The sequence below is a fragment of the Hyperolius riggenbachi genome, chromosome 4, assembly GCF_040937935.1.
Source record: "Hyperolius riggenbachi isolate aHypRig1 chromosome 4, aHypRig1.pri, whole genome shotgun sequence".
NCBI lineage: Eukaryota > Metazoa > Chordata > Amphibia > Anura > Hyperoliidae > Hyperolius > Hyperolius riggenbachi.
This window is the reverse complement of record NC_090649.1, coordinates 138,892,598-138,916,761: the sequence shown is the minus strand read 5'-3', so window position 1 is coordinate 138,916,761 and position 24,164 is coordinate 138,892,598. Positions and strand designations below refer to the sequence as shown.

The 24,164-nt window shown below is 44.5% G+C and overlaps 1 protein-coding gene across 1 annotated transcript in view; it reads left to right on the top strand.

Annotated features, from left to right (window-relative positions):
* Positions 1 to 8,683: 8,683 nt before the first annotated feature.
* The window catches only part of SLC25A36 (solute carrier family 25 member 36), a 77,380-nt gene continuing 61,899 nt past the window's right edge, over positions 8,684 to 24,164 (top strand). Inside the window, exon 1 of the mRNA XM_068280736.1 lies at positions 8,684 to 9,064. Coding sequence (XP_068136837.1) covers positions 9,024 to 9,064 — 41 coding nt within the window. The 5' untranslated portion in view covers positions 8,684 to 9,023. The remainder of the gene's footprint in view (positions 9,065 to 24,164) is intronic.

Sequence of the window (24,164 nt, the reverse complement as noted above, 5' to 3'; positions counted from 1 at the left end):
ACCAGAGCACCTTCTTCCACATGTTTGCTGTGTCCCCCACATGGCTTGTGGCAAACTGCAAACGGGACTTCTTATGCTTTTCTATTAACAATGGCTTTCTTCTTGCCACTCTTCCATAAAGGCCAACTTTGTGCAGTGCACGACTAGCAGTTGTCCTATGGACAGATTCCCCCACCTGAGTTGTAGATATCTGCAGCTCGTCCAGAGTCACCATGGCAGGGCCTCTTGACTGCATTTCTGATCAGCGCTCTCCTTGTTCGGCCTGTGAGTTTAGGTGGATGGCCTTGTCTTGGTAGGTTTACAGTTGTGCCTTCCATTTCTGAATGATCGCTTGAACAGTGCTCTGTGGGATGTTCAAGGCTTTGGAAGTCTTTTTGTAGCCTAAGCCTGCTTTAAATTTCTCAATAACTTTATCCCTGACCTGTCTGGTGTGTTCGTTGGACTTCATGGTGTTGTTGCTCCCAATATTCTCTTAGACAACCTCTGAGGCCGTCACAGAGCAGCTGTATTTGTATTGACATTAGATTACACACAGATGCATTCTATTTAGTCATTAGCACTCATCAGGCAATGTCTATGGGAAACTGACTGCACTCAGACCAAAGGGGGCTGAATAATTACGCACACCCCACTTTGCAATTATTTATTTGTAAAAAATGTTTGGAATCATGTATGATTTTCGTTCCACTTCTCCCGTGTACACCATTTTGTATTGGGCTTTCATGTGGAATTCCACTAAAATTGATTCATGTTTGTGGCAGTAATATGACAAAAAGTGGAAAACTTTAAGGGGGGCGAATACTTTTGCAACCCACTGTATATCCTGTTATTGTTATATAGTATTTATTTAGTTACTAACTGTTCCTCGTAGGAGCTCACACTCGAATCCCTACCATAGTAATATGTCCATCGTAGACTAGGGCCATTGTTTTAGGGGGAAGGCCAATTTACTTATCTGTATGTTTTTGGGGTGTGCGAGGAAACCTAAGTGGCCAGAGGAAGCTCACGCAGTCAGACACTTACAAAGGCGTGCCTATAATTAAACCTCTGGGAAATTTGGGTGCAGGTTAAAGCCGAAAAACAGCTTACCCTGCTCCTGCAAAAGTTAATTACTCTTCCCCCTCCAGGCCACCATGGACTCAGGGAGTAAGATGTAATTCAGCTTTTAGATATTGGTAGCTATTTTAACGGTGCCCACATTACGCCACTTTAGCCGTAATTCCTATTTCAGCCTATTTCAGCCTACGGTTGCGCCTAAATCTCATGTGCTGTTTTTCTTCGCTTTGACTGGGAGAATATACAAACTCATTGCAGATAGTGCCCTGGCTGGGATTTGAACCAGAAACCCAGTGCTGCAGAGCGATAGAGTGCTATCTACTATGCCATGGTCTTCCTGCCCATATTCTATGGCCATTATTTGGTTGTGCACACAATTTATGCTCACATCCACTTTTGCCACAACATACTATGTGCACCATACATTAGTATGAATGAGAAACTCTATGATATCCAATTCCACTGAAGAGAAATTCAGATTTTAATCCAAAAAATGATGATTATCAGAAAAAAAGTGTTTCCATTATGGAAGTCTGATGTTTACAACATAGGTCTGTGAAGAATGTGTCATGGGTAGATTTCTGAGAAGCTCCAACCAATGGTTATTGATGCTCACCAGGTTGGAGAAAGTTACAAAACCAGTCCTGTCAGGCAGTCTGTGTACAACTAAATTCAATTCAACTCCATTGTCATCCTTCCCAGGAGTGACTGACCAATAAGGATCACACCAAGCTGTGTAATCTAGTGTGACACACTAGAAGATCTAAAATAACCTCAGGCTAATAGTTCATACACACATGATTATGCATTGATCTTTAGAATGACAGCTCAGGGCACAAGCACTATACAGACATGATTCTCTGCTATTGTTGCAGAGTATGTACTATTCAATGGAGAAGGGAATGTAGTGGGGTGGGAGTACAATGGGGCGATGCAGAAGTGAGCAGCTTCCAGTATACAAGGTAAAAAAAAATACAAAAGGCTCTTCCTCATTTAGAGATCCACAGCGGCAGCAGGTATATCCATCACCCAATCCTTTTTCAATGCAAATGTTAGTGTTCATGGGTGCATCTTTAGAACACTGAATAACAATTGACATGAAAGGGATGCAAGCAGAAAGCCACTAGTATCCAGAAAACAACAACAACAACAACAAATAACATTTGTAAAGCGCTTTTCTCCCGTGGGACTCAAAGCGCATAAGCATGGCTCAGACCATCGTAGTACAGAGGAAGACATTTTATAAATCTGGAAATGCCAGGCTAAACAGGTGGCTTTTCAGTCTGGATTTGAATAGCTCCAGGGATGATGCTGTCTTTACTGGGTGTGGTAGGGAGTTCCAGAGAGTAGGGGCAGCATGGCAGAAGGCTCTATCTCCAGATTTTTTGAGGTGCACTCTGGGAGTGACCAAGTTTACAGAACTTGCTGATCTGAGGTTGTGAGAGGTGTGGTGCAGCTTCAGCAAGTCCTTCATGTATCCAGGGCCTAGACTGTGCAGGGATTTGAATGTCAGCAGTCCAATCTTGAAGAGTATTCTCCATTCTACTGGTAGCCAGTGCAGTGAGCGAAGGATCGGTGTAATGTGACAGTGGCTAGGCTGGTTTGTTAGCAATCCGGCAGCAGAATTCTGCACTAATTGCAGGCGACGCAGGTCCTTTTTGGGGAGGCCAACATAAAGGGCATTGCAGTAGTCCAGACGTGATGTGATGAAGGCGTGGACTAGGGTTGGAAGATCCTCTGGGGGAATCAGATGTTTAATCTTTGCAATGTTCTTCAGATGAAAGAAGGAGGATTTAACTACAGATGAAATTTGGTTTCTGAAACTCAATTCCCCATCGATTAGTACGCCAAGGCTGCGCACAAAGTTGGAGCTGTTTATGTCTGAATTCCCAATCCTGATTGGTGTTGCTTTAGGATAGAGCTGTTTTGATGGCGGGCACTGGCTTTGGACAAAGATGACCTCAGTTTTGTCAGCATTCAGTTTCAACCAGTTATCATTCATCCATGCCTGTAGCTCAGCTAAGCAAGAGTTTATTTTTGGGGTAGGGTCTGTTCCACCAGGTTTGAAGGACAGGTATAGCTGTGTGTCATCGGCGTAGCAGTGGTACGTCAGGCCAATGTCAAACATTACTGTCTGTCTAAACTTTGCTAAAGGCCATGTGGGTAAGGCAGAAAGTTACTTGAATAACGTCTTGTGGACAAATTAGAGACAAATGAAATCTTCTTTTTTTAGTCTAGAATAAAAAAATGTGATGTTCGGTGAAAAGTAAACAATGCAGTTTAGCACAACAACCTCATCTGTGAAACATTGCAGTAGTAGTACATGGATTTTGTCTGCTTTGCTGCCTCTGGACCAGGACAACTTCCCTTCATTGATAGAAACCTGAATTCTGAATCGCACCAGCAACCTTTGCAAGAAAACATTAGCGCATCCATTTGTGTACTGAAGATCAAGAGAAATTGGGGTCATGCACCTAAACAATGACTCTAAACACACATGCTTGTACAACAAACAATGGATAAAGCATAAATAAAAGTTAAAGGCTAACTGCATCTACCATAGAAGTATAGTTAACTATTTGCCCTCCTGCACTCTGAACTGGATCCTACCTAGGTTGTGCGAATACAGAGATATACAGTCAGGTCTATAAATATTGGGACATGGACACAATTCCAACATTTTTGGCTTTATACAAAACCACAATGGATTTGAAATGAAATGAACATAATGTGCTTTAACTGCAGACTGTCAACTTTAATGTGAGGGTATTTACATCCAAATCAGGTGAACGGTGTAGGAATTACAACAGTTTGCATATGTGAATTGAAGGAAATACCCGCTCTACTGTGTTATGTATCATAAAAGACAGTGCTGGATCTAGGCAGATACAAACGAAAGAGAGGATCCGCAACGATGTCTTCATATACGATCTTTATTCAGGACATATCCCAATACAGCTGGAACCTAATAGCTGACATGTTTCGGGCCCATGCCCTCATTGCATATGTGCCCCCCACTTGTTAAGGGATTAAAAGTAATGGGGCACAATAATAATCATAAATAAAACTTTCACTTTTTAATACTTGGTTGCAAATCTTTTTCAGTCAATTACAGCCTGAAGCCTGGAACGCATAGACATCAACAGACGCTGGGTTTCATCCCTGGTGATGCTCTGCCAGGCCTCTACTGCAACTGTCTTCAATTCCTGCTTGTTCTTGGGACTTTTTCCCTTCAGTTTTGTCTTCGGCAAGTGAAATGCATGCTGAATCGGATTCAGGTCAGGTGATTGACTTGGCCATTGCATAACATTCCACTTCTTTCCCTACAAAAACTCTTTGGTTGCTTTTGCAGTATGCTTTGGGTCATTGTCTATCTTTAGGAGACAAATAGATAATTGTACAGGTATATTTTAATGTTACCAAATACCAGATTTAAAGCCCTAACCTTAATCCCACAGAAATTTGGTGGTTGGATCCAAAGCAGGCAAATCATGCAAGGAATTCCACCAACGTCCATGAGTTGACGTTGAGCGATGTTAAATTGGCTGCACACTCTGTGTACCACTAAGGAAAATTTTTATTGCAGACATGCCGGCTTCCATGATTTTGGGATGACAACCATGCTCCAATATGCCATAGCTGAACTGGGCACTTGCACTTGGCTATAAAGTAGCTGAGCCTGGTACTTTGATTTAAGTGCACATTTTGGTTGATGGTGATTTGCTATATAAATAAAAGAGCCCCCTGAAGAAGTCATCCTTTAAGAGCCAGAATTGATCCACCTGCACACAAAAGAAACAGCACTACACAGTGGAAGTACATGGGGGGGAGCAGGGGCCGAAGAGTCCCAGGAGAGCATTGCAGGAAGCCAGGGGAAAAGGAGCGGAAGAAAGGAGAGAGGGTGTTTCAGCTTTCTACAGTCCGGTGCTGACAGTAAAAGTATCAAAGTACACCAAAGTGCCAACATAAATTATCTGATAGACGAAAGTCAGAGCCATACTAACCACATACGTTTGCAAAAGTTGCCCCCCTTGCAGGTCCATAGGACTCCCCTTTCACCTAAAAGAAACAACCCAATCAGTGGTGAGAGCTAGGGGAGCATGGTTGAGCAAGGGGAGTAGGAACAGTAGAGGAGCTGATGCTTTAATAATATAGCCATTCACTGGTGCCCAAAGTCTATAGAGAAACCAAAGTGCTAGCACCGGCTATCCCATATTGGCTATAGCATTGGCCAAGTGCCACTGTCCAACTAAAGACATACTGTGGCATCAAATGTCTTGCCTTTTGTGGCTGCAGGCGCCTTATTGCACACCAGCGCTGCAGAGATGCCACCTCAGCACACCTTTATAGTGTCATGCGGCCCTGTATTGCTGAGGCTGCCCACTATTTACAAGCATAGCATATCCATGGTGTGAACATATTGCCTACAGAGGCACTTTAATATCAGCAGTGCCTTCATAATTATCAGCACATCAGCGTGGGGCACTTTGCCATCACCAGTGCCTGTCCAAATACTGATAGGATATGCTTTCATGAATCCAAATGGACAACATCAGGCAGTATCAAAGACACATAAGCATTCTGACATCATCAGTGCCTGTGGAGGTGTTTGATAAGATTGAATGGGGTGTTTTGAGTATTGTGCACCAAAATGAATAACGTGGAACAAGTATGTTTGCCATTAAATAAAGAATTCAATATTCACTGCAGCAATTGTAGTATGATGCTGAAACAATATTATCGCTGATCCTGAGTACATATGGTTCCAGCATTGGTACATCTGATATCTGATGCCACACAAAGTTGTTGGAAATGTTTAGTGCAACATTCTCTTCATTGTTGCTTCTCTATTTGCTCACCTAACACTACCCAATCCAGCTATTACTATTTCTTACTCCTAATCTTAATCACCCCCTCAATGTAAACCTCTTTCTTACCTGAACCTCCACCTCATATAAACCACTTCCATTCTGACTTCTGGCCAGAAGCTCTACCTAATATAAACCACTTCCTGACACTTAACCGTAACCATCCACCTAACACAAACCTTCCTAAACCCCAAGCCTAGTCTCCAGCGTAAACCACTTCCTGATGCTTATCTGCCCCCCAACCCCATGTCTCTTTCTGATACATAATTCTAGGTACCAGGTAATGGGCAAAGGTACTGTGTGACAGTTTATGCAACCAGAACAACCCTTCCTAAGGGCTCTTTTCCACTAGCAGTCGCTAGCGTTAACGCTGAACGCTAGCGATTGCTGAATCGCAAAAAGCAGGAAACCTCCGGCGATGGCGATCACGATTTTGCTATGCACTGTACTGCATAGCAAAATCGCAGCAAAGATCACTCCTCGGCGCGATCGCGTTCGGCAAAAAAAAACGAATCGCGGTAGTGGAAATTGCCTACCGCGATTCCCATGTTAATGTATAAACCGTAGCGATTAAAAAATCACTAGCGGTTTGTGATTTTGCGATTCAGCATCGCAAACGCCGCTAGTGGAAAAGGGCCCTAAATGCCTAACCCAAACTACCTAAACTGTAGCCCTAAGAAACTTTCCCCTACCAAATCCCGACACTAACCTTACTACATTAAATCCTAACCCCCACTATTACTCCTGATTGATACTCACCTTCCTTGGTCTTCTATTGTCTTTCCACGTTAATACCAGCACCAGGAAAACGTGTCAGGCATAGTAGGCACAGATGCACAAACAATGACCCATAAAATATTTTGCCATGTGGCCTCATTACTTGTAGTTATGTTCCTGGTTTTTAGGTAAAATGTACCAAATGTACCACATCCCTAGTTTTAATGTATTAATCACTGCTGGAACTTTAAGCGACCTTGTGGAACACCTAAACTCACACTAAACTCCAGGACGAGACCACTGGAAATGGCCACATTTCCTCTATCATTTGTACAGTTTTAGGGCTATGCACCAGACAGGAAGGGTTACAGTTAGGCACCAGCTTGGTGGTTAGAGTTACACACCAGTCAGGCTGTTAGATTTTGCAATAGGAAGTTACAAAGAAGGATAAGATCAAAGCTCATATAGGGAGTTAGAATTAAGTCCCAGGAAGGGACTTCACGGTAGGCCCATGTCCCTCAAGTATGTGCGTGTGTCCCGTGCCCATGTGCAATGTTAAAGGCTCACCTCTCTACCGGCGCAACTCCTAGCCTCCTCCAATGTTCCGCAGCATGGCAAGCAGATGTTCCGTTACACTGACACATGTTGTGATGTCACTATATGCGCCGCGTCCCATGTAACAGGTGGTCACGGTGATACCGAGCCCCGGAGGAGGAAGGAGTCACGATGGCGGAGAGGTGAGACTTTAACGCTGAGCATGGGTGGGACACTCATACACTTGGGGGGCGGATTTCATGCTGAAATCACTGTGCAGCATGTGAGCAGGCAATACATCCCTATGTGATCAGATGCAATCAGAAAGGAATGTAACGGTCCATTTGGCCATGTATCGAGTGATGTATGGCCGCCAGACAGACAGATCCCTTTCTGATCAAATCAGATCAGAGAGGCCTTTAATACTGTAACAGATTTTCAATAGATCTGTGCAGCCCCCAGGTCTTCCCCTCTCATCTTCTCTCCATCACCACTCGGGCACCTGTACCCTGTGAGCACATATGTTACATGACCATGAACATGCTGTCGGGTCAAAGGTTACAGGCACTCCAGCATTAATGGAGAAAAGACACTGGACAGAGAAGGAACGTGCCGGTGTACGAGCACCGGCTGATAGGTGAGCGTAAACTATGCATGGCCTAAGGGGAACACATTTTAGATAGTGGGAGACCATCTCCGGTTCACATGGTTCCAAAATCAAACACTGCTACTGACACGCACCCAACCCTTTCTTTCAAGATCTTTCCAGCACTGCAATGCACTATAGATAGGTATGATAAATTGCTCCTGGCAGGGCCGGGCCGAGGCTGGAGCCTCAGGGCGCAGTGTAGGAAGGGGCGCACAATTCATTCAGCTGTCATTCCCAATTGTGTTGGAAGCAGAAAGAAATAAGAAAAGGGGATACATGACAGTGACTGCAAGCCAGATAACTAGAGATTAAGGTGTTGGGGAGGTTGGGGGCCCTGGGGCACCTATTAGTCTAACAGCAATCAGTGTGTGAAGGCTGGGGTGGGAGGGATGGAGGGGCGCACTTTGCTGTCTCAGCCTTGGGTGCTGAAGGACCTTGTCCCGTCTCTGGCTCCTGGTAATCAACCAAAATTACAATTTTTGCTGAATTGATCTCTGACAGATTCGATCATGATTGAATCTGCAAAGAAAATCGAGCAAGTGTATGAACACGCTAAACTTTTGCCAAAAAGGTCAGAGTTTTTGCAATGGTTAGACTTTGATCACACACAAACCAAGGATTTATCATGCAAAGGATTAGGAGAAGGCACTGCTTATGGTTACATTTGACATCAGAGGTAACGGGCACAGGTACTGTGTGACAGTTAACGCACCCAGAACACCCTCAAGCCTCAACCTATCCATCTATTCTATGCGCTCTAGTATCCAGATTACAGAGACCTTGCCAGCACGCGACAGCGACGGTGCGTCACGTGGTGGGAGACAGCTGCAGCTCTCCGTCACGTCCGCTTGAGGGCTGCGAGCCAATGGGCTTTGTGTTGATATCAGGCTGCTGAATATTCATGACCTAGGCGGCAGAGCGGGGAGCAGAGGGGACGGGGATATATCGCTGTTTGGGTGCTGAGGAGGGACACAGGCCTTTCTACAGCCTATGCAGGCGCCATACACCTATATATTGCCTGGCACAGCTTGGTGAGAGCGGCTGGCTGCGGGAGCTCGCTGTCTGGGATTGGGAGCCCCAGCGGGCCTACACACTGACTGCTTGCCTTCTTCTGCACTGCCTGTGTGCCTGGGGGAGACACGCTGCCCGGCTCCCCTGCCCTCCTCTCTCCAGTGTGCAGGGGACAAGAATGAGAGACGATGAGCCAGAGAGACACTTTGGTACATCTGTTTGCTGGAGGGTAGGTACCATCACTGTGCTGCTTCACCTTGCCATGGGGCAGCACCCAGGGCAGTTCACTGTCACCCTGAGCTGCCATTCTCAAGTGTACCTTGCATCAATTTTTTTTCCTATGCATTATGTGTGTTCATTATCACTGCTGATCTGATTTAGCTATGTATTATCACTATTGATCTGATTGAGCTATGTGTATGTGAGAGTGTTGCAGCATGCTGTCACTTTTTTTTTTTAGATAACCTCTACAAAGCTAGAAGTTATTGCATCTAGAATGCTGGCTTCAAGCTGTTTGCATACAGTGGGGTCCTGCTCAAAAATGCAATAAACTTGCATTACTGAATGATAGCCCTGTTTTGAAATACTGGCATGTATGTATTCCCTTGCACACTACATGCGACTCCGATTTGTGATTTTTAAATCAGTACTGCATACTGCATTTTTTTTTTCTGTGTTTTTCATTTTGTTTTGATAGCATCCAGGGAAAATCAGAATCGCAAATCGGATTTGCAATGGGCAGGGGACCTCATATATACTATTCCTCCATTCCTATAGTAAACTAAAGTGTTTGCTGAACCTAATAGTTTGGTAGTACCTGTATCTAGCTTTTCCTTCCCTTTAAATCTTGTTTTGCTACGCTGTTTATAATCCCTGTGAACCTCTAATCACCAATTCTAGCAATTCTTGGCTTGATTTACGAAGGCATCATTAGAGATCTACAAACCTATGTGTTGGGGGTACAGGTATTCAAGCAAAGATTGGATTTTTTTGAAGAATTGTCTGTTGCTGTTGCCGTTTGTCTGTTGCTGTGGTTAAAGAATAACTGAAGCGAGAGGGATATGGAAGCTGCCATATTTAATTCCTTTTTAGCAATACCAGTTGCCTGGTTAGCCTGCTGAACCTATGCGTCTAATACTTTTAGCCTAATGCTGGGCATACACAGAGTTTCTAGTCCTTATCAGTCGAGCTCCCGGGCTGCTGCAGATTTTGGATTGCGGAGGCGTTTCTGCCTCAATGTTAAGTATAGGAAAAACGCAAACCGCTCTGAAAAACGGCAGATCAGAGCGTTTTGCCAGGCGGTTTTGTTACAAAAGCTGTTCAGTAACAGCTTTACTGTAACAATTATATGAAGTGCACTACACTGAAATCCGCAAAACGCTACAGAAAAATAAGAAAAAGCGTTTCAAAATCTGCTAGCATTTTGCGGATCTGCTAGCGGGTTTTGGTGTGCACCGGGCCGTAGAGTTTGCAGCTTTTTCTGTGGCATATTGGAACATGATGAGGTTGCTGAAGGGTTAGTAAATGATCAGTTGTATGATCAAAGTAGCTTACAATAAACCAAGACAAGTCTTGGATTTATTAAAATCAATCAATCAATAAAAAAATGCAGTGGATGCTGCATGTAATTTAAAGGGATACTGTAGGGGGGTGGGGGGAAAATTAGCTGAACTTACCCGGGGCTTCTAATGGTCCCCCGCAGACATCCTGTGCCCGCGCAGCCGCTCACCGATGCTCCGGCCCCGCCTCCAGTTCACTTCTGGAATTTCTGACTTTAAAGTCAGAAAACCACTGCGCCTGCACGCCCGTGTCCTCGCTCCCGCTGATGTCACCAGGAGTGTACTGCGCAGACACAGACCATACTGGGCCTGCGCTGTGCGCCCTTGATGACATCAGCGGGATCGAGGACACGGCAACGCAGGCGCAGTGGTTTTCAGACTTTAAAGCCTGAAATTCCAGAAGTAAACCAGAGGCGGGGCCGGAGCATCGGTGAGTGGGTGCGCCAACACAGGATGTCTGCGGGGGACCGTTAGAAGCCCCGGGTAAGTTCAACTTATTTTCCCCTGACCCCCCTACAGTATCCCTTTAAGGTAATTCACACAACCAATTCACAAACTTCATAAACCCTGTCGCTGATCTGACATGACCCAGATGAGGCAGGCAAATCCTAACCATATAATAGCAGACCGCTTTTAAATAGTACAGTTCAGGTTGGTGGATTATTTGTGATACCCATCTGGACATGATTGGAAACTTCTGAAAATGCCCTAGTAAATCAGGGCCACTGAATGGGACTAGTGCTGAGTATTTTTTTTTTTTTTTTTATTGTAAACAAAGTGAGTCGCATCCAGTATATTAAAACTGCAAGAATATTGTGTTATTGTTCAGAGCCTTATTTTACTACATATAAGCAGGGCTGTGGACTCTGAGTCGAGGCAATTTTGGGCACCCGGAGTCGGCGTCGTTGATTTCATAAACTGAGGAGTCGGATGATTTTTGTACAAAATCCACAGCCCTGTTAAGTATTAGACATTAAATTTCATTTGGATGGTGCTCGTTGCTTGGTAGGTTTTAGACTGAAGCAAGTGTGCAGTTCAGCTGATCATATAAAGGAGACTAGCGTAAAGAACAAATGTTAATTGTTGATGGCTCAAACAGGTAAACGATGCAGGCTTGGTAATTTGCACTATTTTAAGACGCCCCCATCCCCCTCTACTCTCAATCTACAGTAGTTTGTCTATTACCGGTATGTTAAGCCTTTTTATTCTAGAAACTCTGAACACAGTATACTTTTTCCCGGTGATAAGTTCTCTTGCAACATAACCAGGCGTTTTCTTGACGCCCACATACACTTTCATTCCTTTCCTGTGAAGAGAATTTCAGTGACAATTCTTTATGATATTTGCTAGAGGGATACCTTGTAGACATTTGTTGGTGAGTACAGGCCAAACTTGATGTAAAATATGAGTTTTACACCTACATGGTTAGTGAGCATGTTTCTTATTCCATGTGGTACTCCTACCCCAGGGGTGCTTCTGAGGGGCTCAGGAGGATGCATGCCACAGTTAGTTCAGTTTATTGTAACACAATTTGAGTTTTTATACAATGAAGAATCCTTTGTCTGTGCAAAACTGAAGGAGTGTCTTTTATATAAGACATAAGGGATGTTTAGGAAGCATTTTTTTAATCAATTTTGATGTTGTGCAAAATATTTTCTATTTGATTTAGTCCTCATTTATGCAGACACTTTTCAGGTAATTCGGCTTAGTTAGCACAGCACAATGCATCCGCTTAGCCATTGCAATTTTGCAATATGAGTTTCAGAATTTGTAAAGGAATGTGCTTTTTTTTTTTTTTTTTTTTTTTTGCACATTCCTTTTTAAAGGACCACTATCGCGAAAATTGTAAAATTTAAAATACATGTATACACAAGTACATTTCTTCCTGAGTAAAATGAGCCATAAATTGCTTCTCTCCTATGTTGCTGTCACTTACAGTAGGTAGTAAAATTCTCACAGAACCAACAGGTTTTGGATTAGCCCATCTCCTCATGGGGGATTCTCATGGTTTTCTTTATTTTCAAAAGCACTTAGAGAATGGCAGTTGCTCCAACTGTCAAAAAAAAAAAAGTAAAGCGAGCAGGGAAGCTGCCCAGCATCTTTGTATAAGTCCTTTTCAGGGAGTGTCTTTATAAAGAATAAAGGCCATGCTGAGAATCCCCCATGAAGAGCTGAACTAATCCAAAACCTGTCGGTTCTGCCAGACTTCTACTACCTACAGTAAGCGACAGCAACATAGGAGAAAAGTAATTTATGGCTCATTTTACTCTGAAAGAAACGTGTTTCTTATTTGCGTGCATTCACATGTATTTTACAATTTTTGTGATAGTAGTCCTTTTAACTGGTTTGGGACTACCGATAGTTAAAAATACGCTGCACTTTTAGTTGCCTAAGCCTGATGTGGCGTAGTTGTAACGCTGGCGGCTCCTGTGCATGAGGCGCAATAGCGGGTCCTCGTCAGGCATAGATCTCCACTGTCTAAAGACAGCAGAATAGTGCAGTCATTTAAATTAATGTAATGGCTGTAGTATTTAACAGCGTGTACAGGAGTCCTTATTCCCTGATATCCATAGACTAGTTGTTGGGTATTGTACATGATGATTAACCTGGTCGGACTGCTATGGTTTCATTCTTTTATTCTCCAGCTTGCTCCTACTCGTGTGTGTGTGTGTGTGTGTGTGTGTGTGTGTGTGTGTGTGTGTGTGTGTGTGTGTGTGTGTGTGTGTGTGTGTGTGTGTGTGTGTGTGTGTGTGTGTGTGTGTGTGTGTGTGTGTGTGTGTGTGTGTGTGTGTGTGTGTCTTGTGCCCCTACTAGAATCAAACCATAATGCACACTGGTCAGATGCTAGTTGTGGGTTCTTAAAATGTAATTACAGAAACTTAAGAAAGGTAGCAAAACCCACAAATGAGATGCACACATGATCCTGGTGAGATTTCATGTTGGGGCCTGATTTGTTAAAATTCTCCAGAGCTAGAGAACCTAAATTGTCTATCAAATCTAATCTGATTTTATTAAAATTTGTTTGCCAATACTAGGAGATTTATCTAGTGAGTATTCCAGAGCCAGAGGTGTACTATCGCCAGCAGTACTCACAGTGGTGAAGGCCAATATGTAGGCTGTTTGTGGGCACTGCTGTGCTTAAAGCCTGGGTTCCACAGCTCCCCCAAGGTTAATATACTTTCAATTATTGTATTTTATAGGAAAGGTCTAAGTAACAAAAAAAAAATCCACTTACATGGGGCTTCCTCCAGCCCCTGGCAGCTGGCTTGTGCCCTTGCTTCAGCTCCATTGTCTCCTGGTGCAGATGCCGGCCTCTTCCTGCGTTCCACTGTTCGGCTCACTGAGTCGCACTGACACAATCCGGGCTATTCTGCGCAGGGGCAGAACTAATGCGCCTACTCAGTACAGTCCGGATGACGTCAGTGTGACTTTGAGAGCCGCTCACGCCGGCCCAGTCGGCATCTTGCGCCAGAGGGGACCCCGGACCACTAGCGTGGAGCGGAGCTGCGGCTTGAGCACAGGACGGCTGGCAGGGGCTGAAGGAAGCCCCAGGCAAGTGGATTTTTTTTTTTTTTTTTATTCTCCTCCTCGGATGTGTCCTTTTAACATTTTAAATACAGAATTCATGGTATGTATATAGAGTAGAGTGGAGTATAGTACTGTATTAGCTAGGCCTATTTTTAACATTGAGTCTCAAGCAACCAGAAAGCACACTTGTCCAGCATCACCCCATCCCCATCAGTGCCGGATAACCAAGACTCTACTGTACCAGCATAAATCTGCCCCTACAATTGCATAGCAGGGCTAACAGCCTAACCATCTTGTTGCTCCCAAATGTCAGATCCCCATTCCCAGTGTGATGTCTTGGGAAGTGAGGTTTTGTTGAAACTTGCGTAGAACTGTCACACTTGTGAATATACGGCACATTGGCAGACATTCAGCTGCGAAAGGGCAATGCCCTGTCAAGTATTGCAATAGCTGGAAATCAAAGTGTTGCAGATTACAAAATGCTCAGATTGTGCCAGAGGAGTACAGGTTGTGGAATCCAAACATGACTAGGTGCCTAGCTAAATATTTTGGGCGGATTGGAGAGCAGTGATTGTTTGGCTGTGACACAATACCTCTCGGGTTATTACAGCTGTCTGGCCTGTTGGATTCCAAATGTGTCATATATGACTGCTTCCTTCACCTCTTCAGGTGAAGTCATACCTGAGTGCTTCCCTATTTCTGTTATTGGCAGAACAAAAAATGTAACCGGCATTGTCTTTTTAATATTTTTGCTTTTAACAGATTGTAATTTATGATGCTTGGGGTTAGTTCACATGGGCGACAAACGCAGCATTTTTGGCGGGCGACAAAAGCATCATTTGTAATTGATCAACCGTCGTTCCACTCAAATGGAGTAAAATTATTTAAAATAAGCACATGATGTACCTGAAAATGAATATTGCATGCGTACTTTGCCATCAATTCCTCTCAGAAACGCACCATTTTCTTCTTACAGTGATCCCTTCAATTTCTGACGAGATTTTGTCAGAACTGAAATATATCATTTGCTTTCTGTTATAACTGAAAGGACAACTGATAAGCACACTGCCCTTGCTCATGCGAAGCAGGAATACTTTACCAAGCTCATCGGAGCATAAGCTTCCAACCCCCGGCGTCTCTTTGCCACTTTCAACTCCCTGCTTAAACCAACCCCCCCTCACCCTACGTTTCCTCCCTCTCTGCCACAGATTTAGCCACCCACTTCACCAACAAAATTGTCTCTATCCGCCAGGAAATATCCAATCTCAAATCTTCACCTCCCACCCCCTCCCAACCAGCTCCTCCTCCACCCTATCCTCCCCTCACATCCTTCACTCCTACTACCACCGATGAAGTCATCCACCTACTGCAGACTTCCCATACCACTACTCCCCCCCCCCCCCCCCCCCCCCCCTTGACCCCATCCCTTCTGATTTATTCCAGCCTCACTTTACGGAATTGGCCCCAGTCCTCACTACCCTATTCAACCTCTCCCTATCCACAGGCACCTTCCCCTCAGACTTCAAGCAGGCCACTGTACTACCCCTGCTCAAGAAACCCTCCCTCGACCCCTCGCTACCCTCCAACTACCGTCCTATCTCCCTCCTCCCCTTTGCCTCAAAACTCCTTGAGCGTCTGGTTCACAAACGCCTGACCCAGTTCCTCAATGCCAACTCACTGCTAGACCCACTGCAATCTGGATTTCGGCCTGCCCACTCAACCGAAACTGCTCTCACCAAAGTGGTCAATGACCTTGCCTTAGCTAAAGCTGAAGGTAAATACTCCATTCTCCTCCTTCTTGACCTTTCAGCAGCTTTTGACACAGTAGATCATCCCCTACTCCTCCAGTCCCTCCAGTCCATGGGCATTCACGATCTTGCCCTGTCCTGGCTTTCATCCTACCTCTCCAACCGCTCCTTCACGACCGCCTTCAATGAGTCCTCATCCACCCCCAACCACCTCTCGGTGGGAGTCCCACAAGGTTCGGTCCTTGGCTCCAACCTGTTCACCCTATACACATCCTCCATTGGCAAGGTTATCTCCTCTATGAGTTTTAACTATCATCTGTATGCAGATGACACCCAGATCTACCTCCACACCCCTGACATATCCACCACTACCATGGACAAGGTCTCCTCCTGTCTATCAGCCATCTCCTCCTGGATGTCCGCTAGGTTCCTGAAACTAAACCTAGACAAAACGGAATTTATGATCTTCCCACCCCGGACATCCATAAACCTCCCAGATGTGCATGTCACTGTTAACCACACTACCATTCACCCTACCTCTCAAGCCCGCTGTCTGGGTGTCACCATGGACTCCGCACTCTCCTTCACTCCCTACATCCAAAACCTCACAAAGTCCTGCAACTTCCACCTTCGTAACATCTGTAAGATTCGCCCTTTCCTGACCTCTGCCACCAACAAACTCCTCATCCACGCCCTCATAATTTCCCGCCTTGACTACTGCAATGCCCTGCTGTCTGGTCTCCCTATGACCCGAACACCCCCCCTGCAGTCCATTATGAATGCAGCAGCCAGAATTATCCACTGCTCCCATCGCTCTACAATGGCGGATCCCCTCCTTGAATCCTTCCACTGGCTTCCTATCCAGTCCAGAATCAGATTCAAGATACTGTGTCTGACCTACAAATCTGTCCACAAAACCTGTCCAACCTACATTTCCAATCTTACTCAGAGGTACACACCTAGCCGCTCACTCCGCTCTTCCAATGAACTTCGCCTAACCGCCCCCCGCATCACCCAGTCCCATGCACGCCTCCAGGACTTCTCAAGAGCTGCTCCAACACTATGGAACTCCCTACCTCCACCCATTAGGGCAGCCCCCTCCTTCAACATCTTCAAGAAAGCCCTCAAAACTCACCTTTTCACTCTGGCTTACTACCCCTCACAAGTGCTCTAAACCCACAGCTGAACTCTGGTCTCCTACCTCTCGTGTCCCTACCTCTCCCTTTAGATTGTAAGCCTTTGGGCAGGGTCCTCCTCCTTTTGTGTCCAACCTGATCATGCACCTCCATTACTGTGAACCCATGCTAGGCATCTGAGTGAACCTAACTTGCCTAATCTCCATGCTCCATCCAGTGACTGACTAAGCATTACCTTGTACTCATACTGTGCTGCATGATCTGATCTTTCTTGTATTCAGGTATTGTCATTTTGCTGTATGTCACCCCTTAATATTGTATGTATCCCTATTTATTGTCCAGCGCTGCGTAATATGTTGGCGCTTTATAAATACAACAAATAAATAAAAAATAATAATAATAATAATAATAAGCAAGGTAATGTCCATGTTTCCCAAGTGGGTGATATTACAGTTTAACAATGTGCTGACCAGGAAGCTGTTATGGGGTAATGTCCATTTTCAAAATGGAGGACGGAGAATTCCATTGATCACAGTTGCCAAAAAGGATGCAGGAGAGAAGAGAGATATTGAGGAGAAGACTACATGGGGGAGCTCCTGGCCTCAGTAGGCTCCATTTCCTCGTCTTCCTGACTTACTGGAAGTAAAACCTTTTTTTCTTCCTCTTGCTACCACTGACTCATTATTCTAATTAGATAAACAAGCAGCATGCTTTTGAATTTGCTCTGTTTGCAGTTCCTGTACAAAAAGCTAGTGAGTGTGTATGACTAGGTAGTCTATGACGCTGCTTCTTTCTAAGTTCTACTTTTTTACAGCCATTTCAACCCATGCCCTGCACTGATGAAGGCTAACCTAACCGGAAGCGCCTGCAAGTTAGGCTAGGGACCCACTAGGTACTGCAATCTCTAACATTTGTGGTAACTTTTTTTTGTTAGTGATTTCTGTGCTTCAATACTTGGGAGTGCAAATGCTCACAAAATGCTGCATGTACTGTGATTGGCTCTAATCGCGAACACTCTAGTGGATTCACTACCATTCACATTCACTGGCAAAGGGTTTTTGAAATGGCTGGCGATTTTTCGGCTATCCAAAACCACTCTAGTGGGTCCCAGCCCTAAGAATGTTATTGCAGGGTATAATGAATGGGCTGTAGGCACGCTGTATACAAGTGGCTCTAGATGTGTGTTTGACTTTCAGGGACACAAAGGATATGCATAGTCACTCACTGAGCTAAAGTGAGGCTTTATAGGAGTGATTTCTTGCTTGCATGAAGATGGATAATGGAGAATTGCAAATACTTTCTGGTTTTACAAAGCAGGATTGGTAGTGTGTATAGGTGTATAAATTCTATGGAAGCACACCACATTTTGCAACGGCAGTACAGCATTTCTATCAAGGCTATACTATACCTTTGTTTATCCTTGCGTAGAGCATGCTGCATTCAGAAACATTTAGCAGGGCCATGCTCAAAATTGCAGATGTACTACTCACAAAAAGGAATTTTGAGAGAGGTGAAATAGATTAGTATAACTCAATTTATCTTTACAGGAAGAACAAAGGTCAGTCAGATTACCATATAAAAACACAAATCCGATAGTCATAAACCATATCACCACATAAACAATATCATCACATATAAAATAGGACGTGCTACCAGGAGATATAAAACCTCGCCCTGACACCATGTCACGTGCCAACTGATTTGTAACCTGTAGTACAATATTGGAGCATGCTAGTTTCTGACAGTTTAAATTTTGTATTGCGAAAAAGGCAAGCTTTAATTTTCTAATTTACACTAGATTAGAATACAAACAAACTTGAGACTTTTGCAGCGATATGTATTAAAGTGATCTTGAAGGGGAAAAAAGTGCCCTTTAGGGCACAGGTGTCGAACGCCAGGCCTGGAGGGCCAGATCCATGCCAGTGTTTAGGATGGACTGAGAAAGAGAGGAATGTGTTCTACCTGACAAACCACACCTCCTGATTTAGACCTATCAATTCATTTGAACTGTTAAAAATGTGCGAGTACCTCGGCCCTAGAAGGACCTAGAAGCCTTTTGAATCCTAAACAGGCTTCCTACGTCCTCAGCAGAGGTGATCCAGCTCTGCCTCCCCCGGGCAGCAAAATCCACGACTAGGAAAGTCGTGGAATTTTGCCCCGGGATTTGGTTTTGTTTTGTTTGAGTGTTCAGCCATGAGGATACAGTGTTTCAGCTAGGGCATAAATGCTAAAGAGGACTGTAAAGTAAAAACTGTTGTTGTGTGTGGGGTCCAGCGTTTGCTCCCACGACGTTTACGGCAATCCTGGCTCGACCAGCCTGACACGCTAGATTTATTTACCTTCCCTGGCTCCAGCGGGTGGCGCTGTTGCGGCCCTCAGCATGGAACTAGACAGAAATAGCCGATCTCTGTCGGGTCCGCTCTACTACGCAGGCGCAGGAGACTTGCACCTGCTCAGTAGAGCGGCCCGACAGCGATCGGCTATTTCCGCCTATCTCCGAGCGAAGAGCCAATACTGTGCCTGCGCTGGACCTGGGAAAGTAAATATTTAAATCTCCGGTGTTCGGAGGGGCACAGCAAGACCGCCATGGGACACAGGAGGAAGGGGAAGCCTTGATAGGATCCGGAGGCTTCCCCCACCCGAGGTGAGTACCCCCCAGGGGAACTTTTTTTCTTGTGACAGGTTTTCTTTAAATACAGGTTTTTTCCTGCTTAAAAACAGGTTCTGTTTCAGGAGGTTGTTTGACTTACAAACTAATTTAACTTACAATTTGTGTTAGGCTGGGTTTACACTGTACCGGATAAAAAGCTGTTATACCCATCAGGCTCCCATTGGTTTGCAAAACAGCAATTGAAATCCTCCCTAAGCACCAGGGAGGCTGTTCATTGGTCCACTAGTTTGGGAACTCCATCCGTTCTCATGGGCCAGCATGGATTCTGTCACCACCCAATCCGGAAAAGTCGTGCCGGACCAAACTTGTGTTCTGCTTATCCGAACAGACTGGAAGTAAAACATTCCGATTAGCAGAACGAAACGGAAGATCCTTTGCAAAGCAATTGGATCCCTATTGCTTTGCATAGGATCTGTTCTGTTTCTTTCCGCTAAACCGAATGTATTTTTATTTCCATGTGACTGCAGCCTTATACACAATGAAATGTGGATACATTATTTACTTTATACAACTCTGGATTTTAAAGTATAAACCATGTTTTTTTGTTTTTTCAATTTTTTTTTTTTTTTATATGGATTATAACTGTGAATGCAATACTGTAACATGTAATAACATCAGTGGAGTATATTTTGTACATGAAGACAACTTTGTAAGTATGAAACGTTATAACATGAGTTGTTGGGTTATTACGGGACTATCTGTATTAAAGTCTCTATTATCCGGCACCAACAGGAATTGGCTGATGCCGGATAAGTGTAGTTTCTGAGTGCTTGACAGTCCATGTCAAATAGGTCTAGCTAAAAATCAGTACAATATACCTCACACTGTATATTTACCATAAACTCTGTATTAATGTTGAAATAAAGTAATGAAAGGACTCCCGAGGCGAACGCGTATACTATTGTTTTTTTTTAAAGGACTCCTGAAGTGAATGAGTATAATCTATTTTTACTCACCTGGGTCTTCTTGCAGACCCTATCAGCCGTTTCAGCCCCTTGTCGCAGCTTCGGAGGGTATAACGGGGGGTATACTGTATTAGTGAGCGTTAGAAGCGTAAAACGCATGAATGTTTCAGCTGCAGGACTTGTACAGTAATCTCCTTTCCCTTTCTGATTATGAATATGCGAAAGCACTTGTACTTTCTCTTGCTTTTCATGCTTAAAGTATGTGTAAATTTGGGCATGACAGCAGCACATTACTGTTTTAGGAGAGGTGAGCGTGGCTGTTTTCCTTAGCACTGAAATGTATTGGTTTTGTTTGGACATACAGCAGCAGTGTTTGAGGGTAAACTTCCCCGGAGAGCTGCCAGTCATTGTTTGGTCGCTGCTCCGCAGTAGGCCAAAGGTCGAGGTAGTGAGCGGTGTTCGCATATCTGAAGAGTTTTTAGTGCAGGAAGAGGAATTACTTGTAAATGCAGCTTTTCCACGTCACCAAATAGAGTTGTTAAGCATGGACAGACTGTCTACACATGTGACCCTTTCTTCAGTGCAGAGTTCTTCAAGGGCAAACAAAAAGCTGTTCACATTGCTGGCTCTCATCTCCCTGCTTGGAGTGTACAGCTTTAGATACAGTATTTTGCTTTTGGCGGGTTTTGAAAATGTTAACTTTGTTTTAGCCTTCCATAATTTTTATATATACACTCTCCCCCCCCCCCCCCCCCCCCATTTAATTGTAAAACCGCCATAGTCACTGGATCTATGAGGCCTCTTTTTTTTATTATTTGTTTTTACACTATACACTGAAAAATTGATGCATTTTAGCTAAATGCTTTCAGTTAAATGTGTATGATGAGAACTGAGCCCTAGGGAAACATGGGCATTACCTTGCACATCAGTTGTCCGTTCAGTTATAACTGACAGCAACTGACATAGTGTAAAAGGACCTTGGGGTCTTTTTACACTGTATCAGTTACTGTCAGTCGTAACTGAAAGGACAACTGATGTGAAGTCCATTGTCCAGGTTTCCCTATGGCCTCTTACACACGGTTTTTATTTTGTTTTGTTTTTTATTTTTTTTTTCACAATGCAATGCTATTGACACATTAAGTGTAAAATGGCCCTTACCCGACAAGATGTTATATTTCTCTCCCCCACACCTAAAAAAGCAAGAATAGAAGAGACAAAGTGTTAGGGCCCGTTTCCACTAGCGCGAATCCGCATGCAGACAACGCATACAGATTCGCATAGGCAATACAAGTGGATGGGACTGTTTCCACTTGTCAGTTTTCATTTGCGTTTTTCTGTACAGGATTTTTCTGCACGGTAGACCCCGCAGAATTCGCCTGCTTGTGGAATGCAGGCGAATCGCAAGCAATGTATTTAATAGGGAAATCGCTTGCGTTTTCCCCATGCGTTTTTTGCCGTGAATTCGCATAGGTACCAATGTAAATCCACACAGGCAGTGACATGGTTAAATTCGCATATACCCTTACCTATGCAAAATCGCGGGAAAAAACGCATGCGGAATCGCATCCGCATGCGATTTCGTCAGCGGTGGAATCCAGGCGATTCCGCACCGCAATATTGGAAACGAGCCCTTATACAGAAGCATGGCCGTAACCATAGCGCCCATGACACCTGAGACCGGGGGGTTGCTAAGGGGATTAGTCACTCTCCCTTACCTCCCTCCCCTTCTTTATGTAGAGCAGCAGTACAGTGAGCACATGCTTGCACGATTGGGGCTCCTCTCTCCTTTTCAGCCTGCAGCATGCAGTAGTGTTCCTCCGTAAGACATGTCATGTGACATCGAGGCCTTTATGGAGGAGTGCTGATACATGCTGCAGAGCGAAGAGGAGTGAGCAGAGCCACAGCAACGTAAAGTATCTAACACGTGGCACTGCCATTCTCATTAAGGTGGGGGGGGGGGGGGGGGCAGGTGACGCAGGCAGTCCTCACCCAGGAAAGGCAGGATTGAGATTGTGGTCAGATTTATTTTATTTCTCCTTCTGCATCGGACACCACAAAGTTTTTGTGTTAGCATTATTCACAAACAAGATTGTGGTACTTGCATTGGCAAAGCAGAAGACTGCTGAAGTCTTCTATAGGAAATAACGAGTAGTGTTATACTGCATTCTGCTCCACTTTTCTGCAAAGTTCTCTCCTAGGTGATATTTCCCAGAACGTCTCAGGACAGCAACCCTGAGACATGTCTCCCTCCACATTCACTGGACAGGAACTAGATTAAACAATTTGCATAATTAGGTAGGCAGGGCACACACATGTATATATATATCGTTATGTCCTTACCCCCTCAGTTGTTTTCCTGTCCAGCAGGATGCTAGATGTAGGGGGTAAGGCTGGCCACCCATGTGAGTCCACAGGAGCCGCGGCTGGTGTGATCCCCTTTGTCGGCGCTGGCTAGTTGTCTCAGCGCGGGGTCATGCTACACGCACTGGCCTCTCCCCCTGTGCTGTGTTCGGAGGACAAGCGGCGTCTGAATCCGGAAGTTGCCCGCCCCAGGGTCACGTGACAGGCGCCTCACGTGACCGGAAGTCGGAAAGCCGGAAGCAGGAAGTTCCTGACCCGGCGTGCGTTCCAGCGGCCATTGCAGCATGGAAGTCAGCGTCTGCTGACACATCACACTCAGCTGCAGGGGATTGCCTGGAGGAACGCTAAGGGGATTACTACAGCAGGTAGGAATTAACGTTTGCATAATGCAAGAAGGGTTGGGCATTAAGCAATTATTTAAATCAGCTATTAAGCTGATGTCCTAGTCTCACTTTGTGTTTGACTATGGAGGCTGCCGGTGGATCTTCCTCCCAGGGCTCTGTGGAGACAAGTTCCGTACCCTCTCTGGTATGTAACATTGTGGTAATTGTTTACATATCCCTTAGGAGGGTTATTAGGCTTGGCTGAGCTAATGGCTGGTATTTATTTGTTTTATTACAGCCTAAAATGGAAAGATCAGATTCCAAATCTGGGTCAAGACAAAGCTGATAAGCCTGACAAGCCTGATAAACCTGATAAAACTGACAAGACTACACCACATGCTGGTTCTAAAGCAACACATAAATCGGGGAAAAAATGTGCTATATGTGGAAATTATATGTCATCCTCTTCAAAAGTATTATGCCAAGATTGTACTAAAAAGGTGGTTAGAGAAGAAACCCCCACTATGTTAAAGGAGTTAAAAGGATGGATTAGATCTGAAATTTCGTCTGCTGTGCAGACTATCAAGGTTCCAGAGGTTGCAGTAGCTAATGTACAAATGCCTTCAGTGCCTGCAGCAGTCTCTGCAGCCCCGGCAGTATCAGATATCCCAGGTCCTTCAGGTTCAGTTCCTATAGGGGACCCTACTTTAAAAAGGAAAAGGAAAGATGACGATTCTGAAGATTCAGAAATGTCAGAAGGGGAATTGGATATTTCATCTCTGGAAGAGATACCCTCAGAGACTGAAAAATCTGCTGAAAAAACTGTAAAGAATCAGAAATTTGCTTTTTCCACTGACTTTATGAAGGAGTTATTGGCAGCCATGCATGAAGCCATGGGTATTACTATAGAGCAAAAGACTTTATCTCCATTAGATCAGATGTATGAAACATTGTCAGAACCCCAAGTGACTTTCATCCCAGTGCATAGTAGTCTTAAGGGGATTATCAGGAAAGAGTGGGATAATCCAGATAGGAGGGCTTTCTGGCCTAAATCACTAAATAAAAGATATCCTTATAGCCCTGAAGACCAAAGGTTTT